Source organism: Melospiza melodia, chromosome 3, assembly GCF_035770615.1.
Source record: "Melospiza melodia melodia isolate bMelMel2 chromosome 3, bMelMel2.pri, whole genome shotgun sequence".
NCBI lineage: Eukaryota > Metazoa > Chordata > Aves > Passeriformes > Passerellidae > Melospiza > Melospiza melodia.
This window is the reverse complement of record NC_086196.1, coordinates 69,309,763-69,330,685: the sequence shown is the minus strand read 5'-3', so window position 1 is coordinate 69,330,685 and position 20,923 is coordinate 69,309,763. Positions and strand designations below refer to the sequence as shown.

The following is a 20,923-nucleotide window of genomic DNA, read 5'->3' as shown; positions in this document are numbered from 1 at the left end:
CAGTGCAGCCCGAAAAAGGGCACCACATTTACAGAGGATTTCCCCCTTAAAAACAACAGCCTGTTGCATATTCATACACTTCATACACGATGCATAAATTCCATTCAAACACAGGATTCTGTCTGGTCATCGTCAGCTTCTTCCTCTGAATCCTAGCAGCACCTTCGAGGCAGGAAGAAATTCGTTTCTTCTGATAAGAGAGCAATAAATTCTCTTTCTCTGAAAGATTTAGGTGTTCTGTGGCTGCTATCTCACTGCAAGTCCTTTCTTTAAAAAAAGCATCCTACATAGCATAGTTTCTATTTTAACATTTTTTATAACCTAAAACTATATTTAACACACTACTTAAGAAAATTAATACAGCATTACTTTCTAACATAACACATATAATATTCATTTTAATATTTGTGAAAAGCCAATCATAAAATATACATTTTTCACACTCCTTCCTTCCATCAGATGGTAACAGGACAGATCCAGACCTGGGCTGTTTCCCAGGTCAGTAAAAGTGGACACCAGCGCTGTACCAGTATCAGTTACTGGTGGAGCAGGAAATGTGCCCAGCACCTCCAGCTGGCAGCACTCAGTGCAAGAGCCTGAAGCCTGGATACCTTCCCAGTGAGAGGAAAGAGTCCTTACAAACAATTCTATGGGTGAAGGTGTGGATGCTAACATCTTTGAAAAGGGGCTCAATGTCTCTGCTAACTGTGGGCAGCAGGTTCCTTGCAGAGCCCAGACAGCTCAGCTACTGAACCAAACAAGTGGGGTCTGCACCGGCCCCGGAGTTTCTGAACTTTGGGGTAAAATAGTAGGTTCAAGGGGGGAATATGTGGTAAGCATTTAGTGAAGGCTGTGCCTTCCTGGTACCTCAGCCAATAAGGAAAGGAAGGGAGAAACATGTAGTCGGGAGTTGAGGATAAAAGGAGGCTACACGCTCCAAAACCTCGGGAGAGAAGGGTTTGTGGGCTTGTGCTTCAGTGGACTCTCTTCCTTTATGCAAGTAAACTTGCAGGACTCCTCTGCCTCCTTTTTGGACATAAACTTCTGGTGTTTATGGATTTTTCTGGCACCAGCTTGGGCACACTGTTCTGCCAAAGCCAGGCCAAGTGACCTCAATGGCTGTCTCTGCACTTAGCAGCCAGCAGAGCGGCTGCAGGCCACAATGGATAATCCTACAGGGATGCTTCAGCTTTGCAGAGGGCAGCAGGAAACACAGGTCAAGAAAGTTTGCCTGCTTTAAGTAAATTGCATTATTGCAATGCAAATATTGGCCCATTTCCTGAAAAGACCATAGTGACCTCATTTGATCCTTTGAAAGGAATATAACATTTGTTTCTTTGGGGCTTTTTTCCTAAATTGAACATTATGTTGGAATGGGATTTTTTCAGTGATGAAATGAAAGGTCAGACTGTGATAAGGATGTAACCATGGCAATATGGGAATGGCATGGCTGTTGGTACACGTTTGCAGGAGCGATTTGCGTAACCAATAAACTTTCTGTACTCATAGAATTTCCCTGTGATCACTGGGAAAATAAATATCTAAAGCAGACTTAAAAAAACCAAAAAAAAGGCAAGCTATAAAAGAAATGCCTGAGAGTGTCCTTCCTTGGAGCTTTCCCCAAGGTAGCCCTTTCTGAGAACTCTTAAGCCACTGTTTATTTTGCAATGGTCTAGCAGAAAAAGCAGCCATCAGCTGCTTTGGCTGCCCCAATGAAGAACTTCAGCAGCATGTTTTGATTTCTGCCTGAGCAAGTCCAGGATCTCCTGCAATAATCCTACTGCAACAAATCATTACAGTGTTTATTTTGGATGGGGCTAGATGGACTCCAGTTGTTCTCAGACTAGTCCAACAGGCAAGCTTTTCTTGCAGTAAAAAAGATTTTTAAAAGCACTAAAAAAAAAAAAATCAAAGTGTCATGAAAAGCCCATAAATCAGACCTTCCCCAAAACTGGTTTGCAAATTTTCACTTTCCACTCCCTATTGCAGATCAGCATGTCCTAGTAACCTGACTGAGCCCTTGCTGATGGTGAAATAATCTTTTCCATACTTCCTACAGTCACCTCACTCTGGTCTACAACTGATGGCATCAGATACTGGTGAAACTGTTGTTCCAGAGTGGTACAACATCAGCATCCCAATTAGCCTCCCTTACTCCTGTCTTGTTCCAAAGTCTCAGTCTCAAACATTGCAGTAGCTTGGGAAAATAATTACATCAATACAGTTTTCTCTGAATGTCTTACTTGACACCATATCACATGATTTGTTCTCTGCAGCAAGCTCTGCTTACAAAAAACAAGAAAACACTAATGTAACCTTCCATGAATATTGGCTTCTTTTTTTTTTTTACTAATTACTTCTTTAACATTTAGTCACAGGGTAAATTACCCAGCACAATCACTTTTTTCTTTTTTTTCCCAGGGGAGCTGCATAATAAAAATACAGGCAGTAAAGAACAGCAGTAGCTGAAAAAAATCTGCTCCCTAGAAATGAGATTTCTTTTCAGCAATCATCAGCACCCACAGACCTTGTCACAAAGGAGCTGCCAGTGGTGGCACCAGAGGTGAGAGTCAGGACTTACCTCCGCTGCCAAGTGAGTACCTGAGTCATCCCTGCCTTCCTGGAGAGAGAAATGCACTGCAAGAAACCCCTGCCTGCTTGAGGTTGGAAGCACAGTTGTTGTTGCTGATCAGAAATAAGTTAAGCAGTCTAGCTGTGCTATGGGATAACCTGTGCCCTCTAGGAACAGTGTGATGCTGGTTAGGGAACACTGACCAAATCTCTTCCTTATTATTAAAGTTCCTCAAATGCATTTTCTTTCCAGGAAGGAAGAAAAGCAGACTGGAAAAGTTATTAAGCCTAGCAATAGAATGTGTCACAAGCCCAAACACCAAAAGCCTTTGAATTGAGATGCTGTATGAAACCTGCAAAGAGAAATGTGTGATTTACTGTTCCCAATGCCATGGTGCTGCAAGGTGTCATGACGACACTGATGACTTCATCAAACAATTTTTGATCTGAAGCATCACTTCAAGCATCCCTGGGAGACAGTGCTCTGCAGATTGAGTTCCCCTCTCCAGAGAATGATTGAAGGGTAATCAAAATGCTGCAGAAGCACCTGAAGGTTACAGTAAAATTCAAATATCACAGTCATTTTAAAAATAAAGCTCTTAGAGGAAATACAGTAATCTGGAGCAAAATTACTTTATTTCAGCCATCTTCATTATTTGCCATGACATGAGTGATAGTAATCTTCAGAGCAAACTGAAGCCTACAGAGCACCTTCTGTCTTTGGAATCAAACTCAGGAATGCTGTGTAATCACACAAGCTGTGGACTTGGAGTAGACTCCTTAATGCTCTCAGTGCATGCAGACATTTCAACTCTTATGAGATTCTCGCATTCAGAGCAGATGAAATAAGTCAGAGAAAAATCACACTGACCATGGGGCTTTCTGTTCCCCAAAAGCTGGGGGACCTCTGTATCTCCCCTGGTGACAGGCTGCTTTGGACAATTTTGTCAAGCTTCTGAGCCTTTGAGGCCTTCTCTACCCTTTTGAAGCTTCAGTGGGGCAGTGACAAGATGAGAAATCATGATTTCATCAAACAAGGCTGCACTTTAGGCAGTAGCCTCCAAGTGATTTTTTTTTTTTTTTTTTTTTTTTTGTTTAGCATGAGGGCCTGAAGAAAATTCAGTTGTTCAATTGTGAGCAGAAGATAACACAAATTCAAGTCCCCTGGAGCCAGCTAATGATCTCTGGGTGAGTCATTCTCACTCCCGTGGGACAGAGCCTCTTCATTCCACACAGGATATACATTCTGTCTAATGCCTGCAGGGTTGTTCAGAACCAGCTGATGAATTATTCTGAGAAAATCAAGTTGCCTTCCAATATTTAGTGGAGAAAATGCCATGCAGAGCCTTGGAAGCTGCACTGTTATATTTTAACTTCTTTTTTTCTTGGCAGCAAGCTGGACAATTTGATTTATAAAAGAATAACTGATTCTGCAGTCAGCTGCAGTCCCTCTATTACCTTAACCAAGCTACTGATCAACATCTAAAAAGCCTTAGGACTGCCCCATTCTGAAAAAGAAACCTCTCTGGTTCAGCCTAATGCAGGCTAGAAAAACTTCTGAAGCCTTCAATACTTCCCCAGGATTTTTCTATCTGCATGGATTTTGTAGCTTTTGTAGAATCTTGTCTCTGTTTCTGGAAACTCGTAACACAAGGCCACAATACTGACAATGCCCTTTAGATTTACTGCCTTTTTAATGGTCTAAACACTGTTACAAGCAGAAGCAGTTTATTGAGGAATCACAGAAAGTTAGCATCCTAGAGGCTGAATTTTTGTCCCTGACATTAAGCAGATATAAGCTGGTTACTCACAAATATATAATTACTCACAAATCAGTAATTATGCCTAACCAGTGCCAATACTTAGCCTTTGTGACATATCTGCTGAAGTCCTTTCTACAAAGTTCAGGATATTATTGTTTTGTTTTCTCAAAAGTTGTTTAATAGAGCTGTAAATATTGATTTAGAGCATGGTCAGATAGGGTTAGTTCATTGTGAAGCACAGGCAGAAGGAAATCCAGCAGACTTCTAAGGGGCTTCTCCTGGGCTTCTTTCCAGCCCAGGAAGCAGCAGGACTGTTAGGTATCTGCCTATTTTATCCATACACAAACCACATCACTTTCTGGAAGAGGTAATAATTGTTAGCTTTGGATCACAGAGCCTCCTCCTAGATATAGAAATAATTATCTGACTAATAGGCAGGATGGCTTCACATTTCCCATTTACCTGATTAGGTTTCTAGTGTTTTCTTTGAATGACTGAGAATCTAACCAGAAAAAAGAAATAAAATTACCAACCCCAAAACTCCAATGCCAAAGAAACTTTAGACAATAATGATTTTCTGGGATTGTTCCTTCCTAGCTGTGGGAATGTTTAAATTACAGTGCTAACTGGGGATATTGCCTGCAGCTTTCATAGAGGTACCATAAGAGGAACATGACCTTGTGGTCCTGGTTGTAAAACAAAGAACTCACCTGAAAGTTCAACCCAGTGTTGAACTGCATCTCAGTGTTGCTTCATGACACAAGGCTTGTGTTTGCTGTGCTCTGCAGCACCTGCAGCCACCTTCTGTGAAGCATCTCCTATACCAAAATAGCTGAGAGAGAATTCCAGCTTTGTGGAAAAGTGAGATAAAAAAAAAAAAAAGAAAAGAAACATTTTCTTACCATGACTCTGCATTTTTTGAAGCAGGTTCCTCAAATTTTCCTGGCTCACACCTGGGCTAACTGCCTGAGGGTAGGTGACAGAACCTTGCAGAGTGCTCACAAGGGTTCTGCAGTGCTCCCACTGAAGACACCTCTGATTCTAGCCATAACTGAATGTAATGTCTCCCTTCTATCCTGTCTCAGAAGTTATCCTACCCTCTCGCCCAGATAATCTCTCAGCAACCAAGTGCTTTATTAAAATAATGTCTGCACTACCATCAAGAAGCTGCCTTTGGATTGTTCTGCTTTAGGGGTTAACTCGCCCTTTGATTTCCTCACAGACCTCTTCCAAAGCCAAGGAGAATTCTCTGTGCTAGAGCAGTACAACTTGACTACCAATGCTAGTACTTTAATTCTGTGCCCCAAGAAAATGTCTCTGGATGCCAATACTCTTGTGCAAAATAAATTTCTATACCCTGCATGTACTCTGCATGTACATGTATGTTTATTAATGTCACAGTAAGTCATACACTTACACATTTCCTACATTAAAAGGCAGGTTCTAAGGAAAAAAAAATAATCACTTTCAGATTAGCAGCTGTATTACCAGCTGTCAAAAATGTTACCCTTGGCTCCAATCAATTTAGGCATTATACACTTTATTAGTAACGTAGAATGGGAAGGAATGATGCCATCCACATATACACATACATACAGTATTGCAATCAGAGAATATTCATTAAGAACTTTTAATTTTCTCTTGAAATAAAGAATTGGACATCAACAAAACCAAAATATTACAGTAAAACACATTTGTTATCTTCATGAGTAGAACAAAGGCATAAGCAGTAAACAACATGGGTCTTACACAGAAATACATTTCTCTTAGGAAATTTTTTTGCTTAATTCATTCCAGTTCCTGCATTAACATCACTTCTTCCTTCTTCACAGAATTCAGACCGAATGGTGGGGCTGGGGCAATCACACATTATTGTGTACAATGACAGCTTGTGCTCCATGAAACATCAATAGCCTGTAACACTTGGGATTGTACATACATGTATTGAAAGACAGCAACTGTAAAGGTCACACACTCCCATTCACACAGAAAAACTAGTGAGTTCACAAAATGGAAAAGGAAAACAATAAATGTTTACATCTCAACCAAATTTCACTTGGTTGTAGATGCACAAGGTAGTACAAATATTTCTCAAAAAAACTTTTTTTCATTAGGCAACATAGGTTGGCAGCTCTAATTACACACTCCACTGATTGTCTCTGAAACAACAGACTGCCTTGAACAAAAGAGATAACCAAGAGGCTGAAGTTTGAAAAGCCCTATTGATGCCTTAAGTTTTAACTTTCATATTTTCCAGATTCTGTACTGCATTAGTGTATAACTGTGAAGTTCATATGAAGTGTTAGCAAATTCTCTTCACAGTTTACTTTGACAAAACAATCCTTTTCCAGCCTGAGAACCCAGGACACCATTGCAGTTTTGGGCCCAAAAGAGATAACTGAGGAGAGCAATCTGGGAGGATGGGACTTCATAACCTGAAGCTGTAACTGGACAATTAACCCCAATATGTAAATGGACCAAAACTTACAAAAGTGTGAAAATGTGTGACCCATCGCCCATCTTGGGTGTAGCCCTGGCTGGGCTCTTGTACTGCCCAAGGTGCTTCCTTGGAAGGCCTTTTTAACAAATACCTACTTATTTACTTTATTCCTTTTACACTGTCTAGCCTCTGTTCTAGGTAGCCTCTCAAGGCATCACTATTAATCTGAAATTATTCCTATGTATTGTTGCTACTTCCTCCCTTGTTCTTTCTTCCTCATAAACCATGGGCATTTAGCAACAGAAAGAGATGTTACTGGGGGGCAGTCCCCTTGTTTATGCTCCCTACTGTGTGCCTTGTGTGTGTTCTCTTGCATCCTCCAGAGCTCTCCTGAAACACTCAGAAAAAAAGCAAATTGAAAAGCAGAAGCTGATGCATGGGACTGGGATGCCTGTTCTCACTTGGTTTCTTGCACCATCCTCTCCTAGCTGATGTGCAATTCCATTCATGATACAATTACTTTTTTAAACAATTAGGATTTTTAGTCCCCAGCTCTACTCTTGCTGGGGGGCTGAGCCAGGATCTGAAAGCTAAGAGTCAGAACCCCTATTTGCAATTCCAGATGCATGTGGAATTTCGAGGCTAAGAAGGTTGCATGGAGAACTTACAGCAACCTTCCATTATCTGAAGAGAGACTACAGGGAAGTGGGAGGGACTGTGTCAGGAATTGTAGTGATGGGACAAGAGGAAATGGGTACAAATGGAAAGAGCGGGAATTTAATTTAGGTATCAGGAATAGATTTGTTACTGTGAGGATGGTGAGGCACTGGAACAGGCTGCCCAGGCAGGTTGTGGACACCCCAGCCCTGGCAGTGTCCAAGTCCAGGTTGGATAGAGCCTGGAGCAGCCTGGTCCAGTGGGAGGTGTCCCTGCCCATGGCAGGGGGGTTGGGACCAGATGGTCTTTAAGGTCCCTTCCAACCTCTTAACATTCTGTGATTCTATGTTTGATTGAGTGGATGTTTTCTGCTAAAATCCAAAAATTAAAAGCAAAAACCACAAAGCCTCAACTACTCCAAATTTATTTCTGCCATGATCTAGAACTTTAATTTCTTGATAAGATAATAAGACTATTGCATAAAAAATACTGATTTGTTCTTTATTTGCTCTTGATTCTGCTGCTGAGCCTTACATTTAAATACTTCATCATTGCCTGAAAATAGCTCATAGGTTTCCAACTTTCAAGCTTCTTTTAGAAGGGGAATATTAAATCCAGGATGTAATTAAGCCTTCGTTATTAGGAATATTTTCTTTTCAGGGACCCAGCAGGGTTTCCAGCCAGCTAAAATCTTCTTTCAACCTTTTCAGAAGGTAGCCAAGTATCTTTGGCAGAAAAAAAAAAGGAGCTTCATGGGGGAAGCAGAAGCCACACACAAGCAGAGAAAAACAAGGAATTAATTCACTGCTTCCCATGGGCAGGCAGGTGCTCAGCCATCCCCAGCAAGTGCAACGGCTGCTTGGGAAGAAAACACCATCACTCCAAACATTCCTCCCTTCCTCCTTCTGCCCCCCAGACATCACTGAACATGATGTCCTATGGTCTGGAATTTCCCTTCAGTCAGCTGGGGTCACCTGTCCTGGCTGTGTCTCCTCCCAGCATCCCAGGCACTCCCAACTTCCTCACCTTTTCTGACCTATGAAAAGCGGAAAAGGCCTCGGCTCTGCGTAAGCCCTGCTCAGCAAGAATAAAACATCTCTGTATTATCAGCCCTGTGTTCAGCACAAATCCAAAACACAGCCCCCTGCCAGCCACTGTGAAGAAAATCAACTAGCCCAGCACAGAGTCAAATAATTCCCCATCCCCAGCTGTAACAACCTGTGGAAAACTTGGAGCAGGATTGCACCTTCTGGATGGCACTGCATCTGTGGGAACTTGGAGACACAGCAGCACTGATGCCACTGAACTTGCAGGCTCACTGTGCTGAGCTAAAAATGAAATGTTTCCAAGAAGTCCACTGACCCAGGTCTGACTTTCCCAGCAATAATAGTATTGTAGTGCTATCAGTTCTGTGGGTGTGTAGATAGAGCACAAGGTAAAGGAGAAAATTTTCAAAAGCACTGAACTGAAAAAAACCCCATCCCAAATACAGAAAAATGAAGTAACAAAAAGTTACTGTTAATAATGTCTGCTCATTTTGCAGCTAAAATGGTATAAAAGAAAATATTTGATCAGAAATAGTGAAAATATCACTATTTTCTTTTCAGTCATCCTTACAGCTTTTACCTAACTGTAAAAGACATGATTTCAGTTACACAAGCACAAGAATTTCACACGAGACAAGTGATACAATTCATAAAAAGGACAGAACACATTTTCTGATACTCCACAAATATTCAGAGGTTTAACACACAAAATGGAATTTCTTCAGCAGCACTGATTAAACTCAAGATGAGGCAGGGATCTTCTTTACAAAGTAAAGGCACTGGCTCTTTGTAAACACGTACTTCTCTCTCTTTAAATGAGAAAGCACTCAAAATATTCTGTGGAGGAAACTTGTGTGGTAGTGTTCCATTGCTTATAAATATTTCATAGCAGAGATATCAAAGGCCTTTGTCCTCCTTTTTACTGTATTTAATAAGAAATGTTTTGTCTCCAACTTATCTAGTGAGAAACTTTTTGAATCTCCCCAGAAATGCTACAATGAAGCTATAGCAAAAACAGTGTTTTCTCTTATCTGCCTTTTGATACCTATAAAGAAGTTTCAAGGCAAAAGAAATGTCAGATGCCAGTATGAAACACACTCGTCATCTCTCGTTTTCAGTATTGTGCTATCACTTTCCCAGAAGGAATCATTGGCTTATATTCAAATACAGATACATTTAAAATAAAAAAATGAACTCGTGAACATCCTCCTGCTGTGCATTTCCCTACTCTTTGACTTTTCAAATGCACCAGCAAGAATGAAGCATAAAAGATGATTAGATACTTCTGATCATGACAACTGTACTTCAAGACTCCTGATTTTTTTCAAGTATGCATCCTGAATGCACATCTCCCTACTTTGGAGAGTGCTCACACAGTTCTTTACTAATCAAACTGCAAGACTTGAAAATGTTAAAATAAATATTCCATACAAAGGTGAATTCTTTGCATCTTGAGCAAAATGAACTGAGCATTTTCATAGCTTCCAGTACACAACTACCACCAATATCAACAAACACATGTCACTACTCATACACACAAATCCAGTGATTACACTAGCTCATATCATTCCATATCTAACCAAACTTGTGCATTTTTGAGTCACCTTCCTTCAGCTTCATAAGGCTGACTGAATCTTTAATGTAGTGCTTTCAGGTTCTACAGGACTGTCAACTGGTACCTGAAGAGGAAGATGAAAAAGTAAAAACACAACAGGAATTAGGCTGTTATTGAACAGAATTATTCTCAAACTCAGTATTCTTGGGTAATTATTAGGTTAGGCCCCAACAGTATATGTAGTTAATTAGCCCAGTTAAGCAAATTATATGAAACCCTATTTTCTTTTCTTTTTGTAATAAGAGAGCCCAAACACAGAAATTAGTTTCTTAGTATAACTCTGAAGTATCTGTTTACTGCATATAAGTATCTGTCACATGAAGATTAATTTCCCTTTTTTTTCTCTGTTACATTTAACCACAGTAGATTCCTGATCAAGGTTCAGCATCAAAGTGATACTGAATACTATTAACACAGCCAGGTCTCAATCATGCATGGCAACATCAGGGCAAGGACTGCAGCTTTTCTGACACCCTGGCTAATATGAATGAAGCCGGGTGATGATCTAGGCTAATTAACGAGGTGATAATGGAAAGCAGATAAGTGATGAACAGCCCCAACCCCGGCTGGAAACCCACACTGAGCACCCGCAGCTGCCAGCAGGTTTCAGGTTCAAGTTGGCTCAGGCAGCACCAGCTCAAAGTTTCTGAACCTCATACAGACACTAAAATTGGTCACAGATGATCAAAAGCTGTTGGGCATGCAAGACACCTACACAAAAATAAGCATGGCAGAGGATCCTGTGATGTCTGACTCCAAAAAGCTGTCTCATATCTTGATCCAAGCAATGAAATACCCACAGCATTGAAAAAGCTTTCTACTGAGAGCTTTATTTCTACTAGTAACTGTAGTAGCTTGGAAAAACTGCTGAAACATGGAGCCTTATGATGATCAGAAAATGCTAGGCTCACTCTTCCTTTAAATTGAGAGTGTCAGCAGAAGAACAAACCCAGCTCTTTATGCAGCACTGCATAGAAACTCCAGCATGGCTTCTGTTTATCAGACACTGACTTCATCTGAAGAGACTGCAGGTATTTTAAATAAAATATATAGTATACAGGATGGCCTCACAACCCAATAAACAAAAAGGCTTCACAATTTAAAATGCTTCCCCGCTATTATGAAAACGCAAGATTCAAGCAATAAAATAATATTATTTGCCACTTAAAACTCAAATATTCAAAAAATTAAAAAAAAATCTGAGAGCAGAAGTTTTTTCAGTTTTTTTCACGGGAGTTAAGGAGAAAAACAGATATGTGAGAGCAGCATGCCATGTGGCTTTGTTGTTCAATACGAACATAGAACCAGCCATAAGACCTTGTCAAGTACTCTTTTGCAGCTGGTATTGTTCTGCCAGTAGAAGTCAAGCATTCAAGTAGGTAATACAATCATGGCAAAAGAGTCACCACTTACAGCTTTAACGTCCAAGTTCATAATCCCTGAATTTACATTGTGTCTTCGCAAATCTGATTTTATTAAGGCTGAGAAAAGAAGGAAAAGGAAAGCTGGTTGACACCTTTGCAGTGATATGCAATTCAAGGGAAATGTTTGCAGGGTGCAAGCACACAGAAGCTGCTTTCAGCACATTTTCAAAATACCCCTATTTTTTCTTTGCAATTTGAACTCACTGATAATTTGAACTTGCTCCTCACAAAGCACACAAAGAAGGCAATGACAATAAAATCTTTTAAACCACAAGCACTTAAAGAAAAGCTTAATAGTTCAGCACTTTCAGCACATTTGTGAGTCAACATGTATAAACACTGGCACAGTTCCAGAGTGCATCAGCAATTTCTTGCATTTGGAAAACTGCAAACTGCCTCCATTTGTGCATTTGTTTCAATTTCTCACCCCACTCTAGAGATGGACATCTGTCTCAAATTCAGGACACGTCTCAAGAGATGGTGGTCAGATGGCTGTGCATATATTAGCAACATAATCCTAAAAGCACCTATGTTTTTACATTAAATAAAAGCCATTACTTGCACTTGCAATTACCTGTTAAAATAATGCCCACAAAAATCCAAGCACAAAGAAAGATGTTTCCTGCACGAGGACTGTAGTCTGTTGTGAGCTTTCCTTGAACAAGTGTAAAGATAATTCCAAATATCTATAAACAAACAAGTAATGGCATCAGGATCACACAGAAAAGAGTAATTTTGCCTTTAAAAGTTCCAGGTCACATCTTATAGAAATCAAATTAAAAAAAAAAAAAACAGGACTGTAGCAACAAAACAGAGACTTAGCAAAGTCTAAGAAAGCCTTCCTAGACTTGAGCATAGTGGCATTCCTGAACATTACTTCACTTGAAGAAATAAAATGCTGTAACCTGTGCTGATGCATTGAGGAGACCTGAGGAAGTGCCTTCAGACTCTGGATATGTAATTTCCACAGCAAATTCAAACCCAAGTGGAAGATAGCCAGTCATGAAGAACCTGTTAAAGAAGAGAGTAAGAGGATGATAGGTGGGGCCTTCATCTGTTACTACAGCTAAGAAAACCTAACATACACACACGGTGTTATGAATTAGCTGGTATTCTGAATTGTCACGGGTTCATGACTTAACAGAATTCAGTAATTCCAAACAATAGTGACTGCTTCATTCCCTCAGCATGGTCCAAGAATTTTAGCCACACATCTTTCTCTTTAGGGCAAAGCTGCTAAAACATGTTTGTCCTATTTCCCATAACCACCATACATATGAAACAACCTTTGCAAAGGAGTCTGCAAGCCACTCCATACTTGAAGCCGATTACTTTCATATGAAAGCCATGCAGAAACATCATCATTTGATCAGCCCAAATATCCATGGTAGAGGACAAAAGGAGGCCATGAGTAGGGAGTGAGGCTGTACACTTGAACACCTGCTAGAAGATGCTGTGGAAGAAGCTGAGAGGACCAAAGAGAAAAAGCTTAAAATACAGCTGAGGTTGTTTGGTCTCTAGACTGAAACTCTCAAGACATTTCTGGTTTCATCTTGACTTCTGTGTCTGAATACAGCAACATTCCCTCAGCCCCTCTTGAGGCTTTTAGATTGGGTATCTATGAGCACAGCAAACAAAGGAACCAGCATGTTGCTTGGGCTGTCAAAGCACAGATTAATGCAGAGAACATAGAAAATGCAGAGAAGGCAGTCTTCCTAGACCTGCTCAAACTCTGATCACCTACACACTGCTCAAGAGAAAGCTTCAACTTCACTGCAGACAGCTTTTTGAATAGGAACCAGACAAACTGATCACATAGGGACCTCTCTCAGGTCCATAAAATGGTAAATGAAATTTACTGAAAAGTGACTTACTTTAGCTTTATTCTGATGTAACAGAAGCTGAAACCCTATCTGTACTGTGAGCTAAAGGCATAGGCTGAGACCATGGTGACAGAATACACAGAATCATCTAGGTAAAACATTTAAATTTGTTTCAGAAGAGAACTGCAGTAAGTCTTGCAGTGCTCTTTAATTGCTCACCCAAGCACTCCTCCAGTCACAAACACCACTATAAGGTATCCGAGGTCCAGGGTGAAGGTAAACACCAGCAACCCAATGAAAGAGAGAATGTAAACAATCAAAGTAGTTTGCCTGCAACCCAACAACAAAAAATTAACATAGTTCATAGAACGCCATAGCACACTGCTGAAGCATAGAAGGATAACATGAACATTACATAAGCCATTCTAAAGCTATAAAATTTGCTTCATGTAATCCTGTCTCAAACTCAGCATGCAGCGAGCACATACCCATTCCTGAACCCTTCATTGTCTGGCTGCTTCACTCCAGGCTAGGGACACTGACTCAAACCCTCAAAGAATGGACAATCACAGCACATATTACCAGCTTAAGACTATTTTAGTTCTCTGCTATGCTGTACCTCTTGGCCATTCTGCAGTGCTGCCCATTACACAATACATCAACACAGGAGCAGCTGAGTCCAACACTATTAGCAATAAAAGTCAGCCTACAAGAGGCAAGTCAAACAAATCTCATTGCAGTGTTCTATTTATTTTCAATCTGGAAGAAGGGATCTCTTCCAAATTCTTAAAGCACATATTTGTAAGCCAAAACACACGCAGAAACAAAGCCAACCTACAGCATTAACATCCATTAGGCTTGTAGAGGCACATAATATACTGAGTCACAGGGGAGAACTATTCCATCACAAACAGTGCTCCAGGGCAGTGCTCACTCCTGGGGGCACCACACCATGGATGATAGACCCAGGAGCTCCTGCCCCAGAAGAGAGCTCTGGTCCATGGTCACCCCCTGAATTAAAGCAAACATTACACTTACTAATAGGATCAGGAGTAGCATAAAAAAATGGAGAATCCATCAGCTGGCCATTTTACAAAACAATGCAGGGCAGGCTTTGAGACTTTATGCTTTCCTAGGAGAAGCAGCCCACTGGGCCACCTGTTCACTGTATGTAGGACCTACAGCGCTTTCCTTACACTCCTGAAGAGACAGGAGTAGATGACAAATCCCTTTGCATTGTGCTCCTTCATTTCTTTTGGCCAATAACCAGTGAGAGTCTCAACCTTTCTCTGTAGCTGCAGAAACTTCTCTCCATGCAGACCACTAAAAGATCAGGGACCAACTGCATTTCATCAGCCAATCATTTTAGCCCTTATGTTGGAGTATTTTCCTAATGCAATTGCACCACTCTCCTACCCCTAGCCCCACACATGCCTACCCACACTTACTTGTATGTTTTAGTGTAATCCAGCCACAAACCACAAATAATCGAACCCACCATTCCTGCCACCACCAGTGTCAAGCCAATTCTCCCAGCGTTCACTTCTTCTCCCTTTCAACAAATATTTATATGGTGCTCATTAATAATTGCTTCCATTCAGAGTCAAGTTCAGACCTCTTGGCAGTCATAAGTGCAAACAAACATTCCTATGACTCCCACAGCTGTATGGCACAAGAAACTGTACAGAGGTATAAAAGAAACCAAGTGTCTGAGCACACATAGCACCTACAAAATAAATATCACCTCTGCAAATGCACAGTGAAAAAGAGAAAGATAAGATCCAAGAAACTTACCTCATAATGAGTTACTATCATCTGGTTTAATAATGTGGAGACAGAGTAAAATGCCCCAGTCATAATACCTGCAGTACCACGAAAAAAGCTTCAGTCATTACAGGTGCAGACATGCTGATTTGTTACCCTAAAGAATTCATCTTCTGACATTTATGACTCACAACACAAAGCCTTTTATGTGCCAGGTAAAATCTGGACTTATAAGTGATATTTTGCATCCTTATGGACTTTCCAGCACTGGCACCTGAGTAAATGAAAGTTTGACACTCCCTCCCCCTTAAAAAACCCCACAACTAAAATTCTACATGCTTCTGGCCCACATTTGAACCCTTCTGCCAGAATACAAGCAGATAGCACCACTTACCATAACTGATTAGCAAAAGTATAAATGGAATATTTCTGAACAAGTTAATAATGGACTGCTTGTAGGAGTAATCCTCAGGAGGCTTAGTTTGCAGGACTGCTTGAGAGTGACTGGGAGGGTATTTAGGCTTTTCTTCAAACACTGGGGAAAAAGAAGAAGGAACAATTTTTGATTAATCTCTACCAAACTAATATGCAAGGTTTTTTTTTAGGTTTTTGGAAGTGTTTCAGCTTGATGAATTCCAGGAAAGTGACTTGTAGTTTTAACAACTCCATGAAAAAAAAAGTCTAGATTTTCTCATGGAAGAACTGAGTCACATCCACAAAGGATGTGTTATGTGGTCACATCTGATTGCTACCAAAATCTGCAATATGTCAGGACCTTTGTATACAAATTGTAAGATGAACAGAGTGAATTCACATTATATCATAAGTCCTTGCAGCAAAGAAACTAAGAGAACTAAATATTCTAAAAGAAATCACCCCATGTGAAGCATGACATTCAGTGAATTGGCTGTTGCTTAACCCTGGCACAACACCTAAGTGAACACAAACTGGAAAAATTGTGACCTCAACTACTTTGAGCAGGCAGCTGCTTTAAAGCGAGACATTGTAAACACTCTCTGTAGCCAGCACATAAATCCCAGTAATTTAAACACTTACCGACTCCTGCTAAGAAGAACAGAAGTGTGGACACTATCGCTGTTCCGTAGAACATGATGCTGATGTTGTGTGCCATAAGATCAATGTCATTCGGTGTATTTGGGACCAAAACAGGTGGCAGCAAGAAGCCAATTGCAGTACCAAGCTGTAAAGAAAGGAGAGAGAAAAAAAAAAAAGGCAAAAATAATTTCCCTCTGCACATACAAATCAACAGAAGTGAAAAGTCTTACCAGGTAAAATTCAAAATTGTTATCATAATAAGCATTGATAAAACTTTAGTATCACACTTCTGAGCCACTTGCTCTCGATGTTGTTTTACAACCAGATCTTCCATAACCCAGGTTTAACCTTTCCCCTTCTCAATTGAGCTACAATACCACACTTGGTGTATATATTTACACCACACTTAGTACTTGTACAAGAATCTTCATACACATACAAGAACCTTTCACAGGAAGTGTAAACACCATGCATGAACATAAATTTGTATCAGTCATCCTGCAGCTGAAGGGCTACAGATGACACAAGATTACAGCTACTCTTGCAGAAATGCTCTTCATTTGATGTCATGCTCCTTCCACTACAGCAAAGCCTGACTGCAAGGTTCACTGAAGAACCAACAGAGCAGAGAAAAGGAATATCCTTATTAAGAGCAAACTCAACAATTATTGCTAAGGAAATAAATGAAAATCACAGAATGAAGAAGTAGTGGGTTTGTGTGTGGTGTAAATGCCAACATAACAACTGATTTTGCATTAAAGAGACATAAAAAGACTGAAATTTTGGGTACATATGTAAAGCATTTTAAAACATGAAGGAACAAGTCTTGGACTATTCTCCTATTTCCCTCTTCTGCTCCCCCAAAACTTAACGGCATTTTAAAGTGTTGGAACATTTATTTTAGGTAAAATTAAATGAAAAAAGAGCACCAAAGACTGTTACAGTGGCAAGTCCAACAATCAGAAAGCACACACATTAGAGGTGTGCCACTGTGCTTACAAAACACCCCTTTGCGCATACCCTGATGACAGTTTTGCTAGTTTTTTTCTTCCCAGGCCATCATATTGACACAGTATCCAGAGGTCACTGGAAGAATTTGTCTCTTTTTGTCCTCACTCTTCATTATATGAACCCTACAAACACGAACTGAGCACACAGTTACTTTTTGTCTTTAGGTATATTTTTTCCTCCCCTAAGAGGAGCCGGTGCAGTACCCACAATGTCCCAAGAAAGTCGAGTGATACCTTTTCCCATCGTTTACATCTAGAGAGGTTAGGGCCGGAAGAAATTGTTCCAATGAGTTTGGCATGCCTCACTTAAGATGGTAAATACTTGTGGAGATCGGGCACTCCAAACAACCCTTTGCAGGTACACCACTGCATTCCCACTGATTTGTGTTCCAGCTGCAAACGATCAGCATCCCAAAGGAGTGAGATCTACATTTTGGTAACTGCTCTGTTCCTCCCCTGCCCGCTGTCCCTGCCGACCGGTGCAGCTCTGAAGTTTCACACAGTCTGAAGCTGTGTGATAAGCAATCTGATAAGGAATTGGATGACCAGCAGCTGGGAGGGTTAAAAACACGTGTTCTATGGCACAGTCCAGGTTGTGCAATTGCCCAGTACAGTGAGTGTTCTGTTACACAGTTCATGCTGTGCAGATATCAGGACATGGAGACCCAGCAGGAATGTGTATGCAGAAGGGAACTGCAGTGGGATACACAGACATTACTGCTAACTTCCAAGTGCCTAAATTCCTGCTACTTTTTCAATCTAGCCTTTGAGAGGTTTTAGGGGGTTTTTTAAGGAAATAAAATGCGAGAATAGAGAAATTCTGTTGTTCTATTAACACACTTCAACAGGCACACTGAGATCAGTCCTAGCTTCTGGAGAGGAATACACTCCAGAAATATCCACGGCTTATTCTGTTCACATCCTGATCCTGTTTCCCTTGTCCATCCTTCTCGTGGCTCCCATCCACACAGTCCTGCCCTCCTGCTCCTGTCCTGCACCACTTCAATCCCACATCTCAGCATCCCAGTGAAGCATCAGTTTCGGGCTCCAAGCTGGATACTTGACACTCTACTGCAGAACTGAAAACCCAGTAACTCCTTGCTGCTGGGAGGATCGGTGCATGTCAAAGAAACCTTTAACCTCATACCAGGATACAGATCCAAAATTTTTGCCTCACTGCTGAAACAACACCAACAATTTCTGAAATCTTCAGTCCAAAAGAGACAGTTGACTTGCCCACTGGAAACCTCCAATGCAAAAAAAAAAAAAGTTTTTGAAGAACTGTGAACAGCCAGGTATCAGCTAATGAGGAATCGGCTAGGTGTAGGTACACCCTCACTGTAAATATGTAAAATGAATGCCACTGCTGTCACAATCCAAAGTGCACAAACATAAAATCATTAGACTCACAAGATAAAAAACAAATTCCTCATTATCTTAACCAAACTCTACCTATGACCTCAGCCTGCATCAGTGATGCTGATTTGAATCTCAGCTATTTTTTTGCCACAGGAGAAAAAAGAAAAAAAAAGAAAAAAAAAAAAAGCTGGGACAGTGGCAGGAGGTGAGAATTAGGCTATAGGAGGAAGAAGTATCATACCTGCACCTGTGCTTTCAGATGCACCTGTTCCAGCTCTCTGAAACTGGCCAGGACCAGGGAGCTTGAGGAAATCCGTGACTCAGTTATCAGCTCCCAACAGTGATGTGAACTATCACAGCGTTACACAAAACTTCAGGAGTCACCAGGGTATTGACTACTGGCACCTGGCAATTAGAGGCCATATTTTAAAAAGTAGAAACCAATACATGTCGCTGGGGCTCTTCATGAAAGTTCACCTCCAACGGGGGTGGATTCAGTCAAATGAATCCAAGCGCCAAAACGAGACAGAGGAAGTGGGGCAGGACCACATGTGAGTGAGAAGGTTCTCTCTCGGCTGCTGTGCTGCCGGCAGCTGCTGGAACTGCCACACGGCCCGGGGCAGCCCCGCTTCCTCACCCGGCCGCTCTCCCGACACCGCATCCTGCAGAAAGCTTCTCCCACTCAAGCACCACGTTTCCGACTCGATGCCGAGCTCCAAGGCAGCCCACTCCTCCAAGCCCCCCTCGCTCCCCTGCGGCCCTACCTGGTTGCCCAGCACGGCCACGGCGCAGGCGGTGGAGACCTCGGTGGGGCCGAACCAGACGGAGGCGATGCGGGAGGGCAGCCCCAGGATGAAGACCTGTGCCACGGCGCACACGGCCTGCGCGGCCAGCGTGAGCGGGTAGCGCTGCGGGGCCAGGCTGCCGCACTTGAGCCAGGCGCCCAGCGCGTTGAGCCCCGCGCCCAGCAGCGCCGTGAGCCGCAGCCCGCGGGCGTCCAGCAGCCAGGTGGCCGGCAGGATCAGCGGCACGTAGGCCACCATGTACACCATGGACAGCCAGTCGATCTGCGTGAAGGACACGCCGTAGAAGCCGGCGAAGACGTTGCTGAGGATGCTGTACTGGATCCACTGGAAGGCGTTCACCAGCGAGTAGCAGCTGAACACGGCGAGCACCGCCAGCCGCCGCCGCGACAGCCGCGTCTCCAGCCGCGCCTCCCGCCGCTCGCCGCCCGCCGCCAGCATCTCCTCGGCCTCCGGGGCCGCCGGGGCCGCCTGCTGCCCGCCGCCCGCCGCCTCCTTGCCGGGCAGGAAGCCATTGCAGCGCTGCTGCTGCTGCGGCGCCGCCGGCACCTCCCCGCTCTCCCCCTCCGCCTCCTCCTCGCCGCCGTCCTCCACCATCTCGGCCGTCTCCGCACCCAGCTTCCCCGGCGGCGGGCGCAGCCCCGCTCTGCCCGCCAAGGTCACCTGGCCGCCGCTCCGATCGCCGCCCCGCCCCGGGGCCGGGCCAGAGCCGAGCCCGGCGGGCGGAGCGGGAGCGGGAGCGGGAGCAGGCCCCGGGAGGGCGGGACCGGCAGCGCTGCCCGGGGCGGGGGGCTCCGGGGCGAGGGGCTCCGGAGGAAGGGACGGCAGTCCGGGCCGCTGGGGAGTGCTGGGAGCGTGGAGATTAGATAGATAGATAGATAGATAGATAGATAGATAGATAGATAGATAGATAGATAGATAGATAGATAGATAGATAGATAGATAGATAGATAGATAGATAGATAGATAGATAGATAGATAGATAGATAGATAGATAGATAGACAGACAGATAAGATACATGTTTTGTTCACACCTCTGCTCCCATTTTCTTTGTCCATCTTTCTCGTGGTTCCTTATCTGCACAATCCCTGCACTCCTGCTTTGCTTCAATCCCCACATCCCAACATCTGAGTGCTGTATGTGCACACCCACACACACACAGACTCACACTTCTTGAAGTCTTTTAAACTGAACTTAAACACTGTGTGACTTTAGCTGGCCGCATGAGAATGATGGGGCGATAGTAGATGTCACCCTGATTTTTTAAAGATTTTTTTAAGCCTTCTGATGTTTATATTCTTGTAGCAAACTTTCTCACTCACTTTCTGTAAATAACTTATTGTTTTGCGGGTTTTTTTTTTGGAGGAAGAGAAATTTGATAGACTGTAAGTTTGTCCAGTGTCATTGTGAGGTGGCACTTTAACCCTCCAATCCACTGTCACTTTTGGAAAACTACAAATGCTGGAGTCAGAAAAAAAACTTCCCTTTTCTTCACCTTGAGAGCAGCGGTGTGTATGCTCGTGTTGTTTTGTGTCCTATGGTGACAAGTAATGATGTGAATCATCCCCACAACATCTCCAAGGAAGGAGCA

At 42.5% G+C, this 20,923-nt stretch overlaps 1 protein-coding gene across 1 annotated transcript; it reads right to left on the bottom strand.

Moving 5' to 3' along the window:
- Positions 1-5,857: 5,857 nt before the first annotated feature.
- Positions 5,858-19,928, bottom strand: FLVCR1 (FLVCR choline and heme transporter 1). The gene is made up of 10 exons (XM_063152162.1): positions 19,293-19,928; positions 16,160-16,304; positions 15,498-15,638; positions 15,134-15,201; positions 14,788-14,891; positions 13,559-13,669; positions 12,422-12,527; positions 12,091-12,202; positions 11,506-11,573; positions 5,858-10,156 (listed from the first exon to the last, which is right to left on the bottom strand). Exons 1-10 carry the CDS (start codon positions 19,926-19,928, stop codon positions 10,094-10,096), a joined length of 1,554 nt encoding a protein of 517 aa, XP_063008232.1. The 3' UTR covers positions 5,858-10,093.
- Positions 19,929-20,923: the final 995 nt, after the last annotated feature.

Bases quoted from the DNA above. Each gene is read 5' to 3' on its own strand.
- FLVCR1 (XM_063152162.1), bottom strand. From the start codon at position 19,928: ATGGTGGAGGACGGCGGCGAGGAGGAGGCGGAGGGGGAGAGCGGGGAG. The intron at 14,892-15,133 runs GTAAGTTTCTTG...ATTTGTTGAAAG, and splicing joins TGATAGTAACTCATTATGAG to GGAGAAGAAGTGAACGCTGG. The intron at 12,528-13,558 runs GTGAGCAATTAA...CTTCTTTAACAG, and splicing joins GTGACTGGAGGAGTGCTTGG to GTTCTTCATGACTGGCTATC.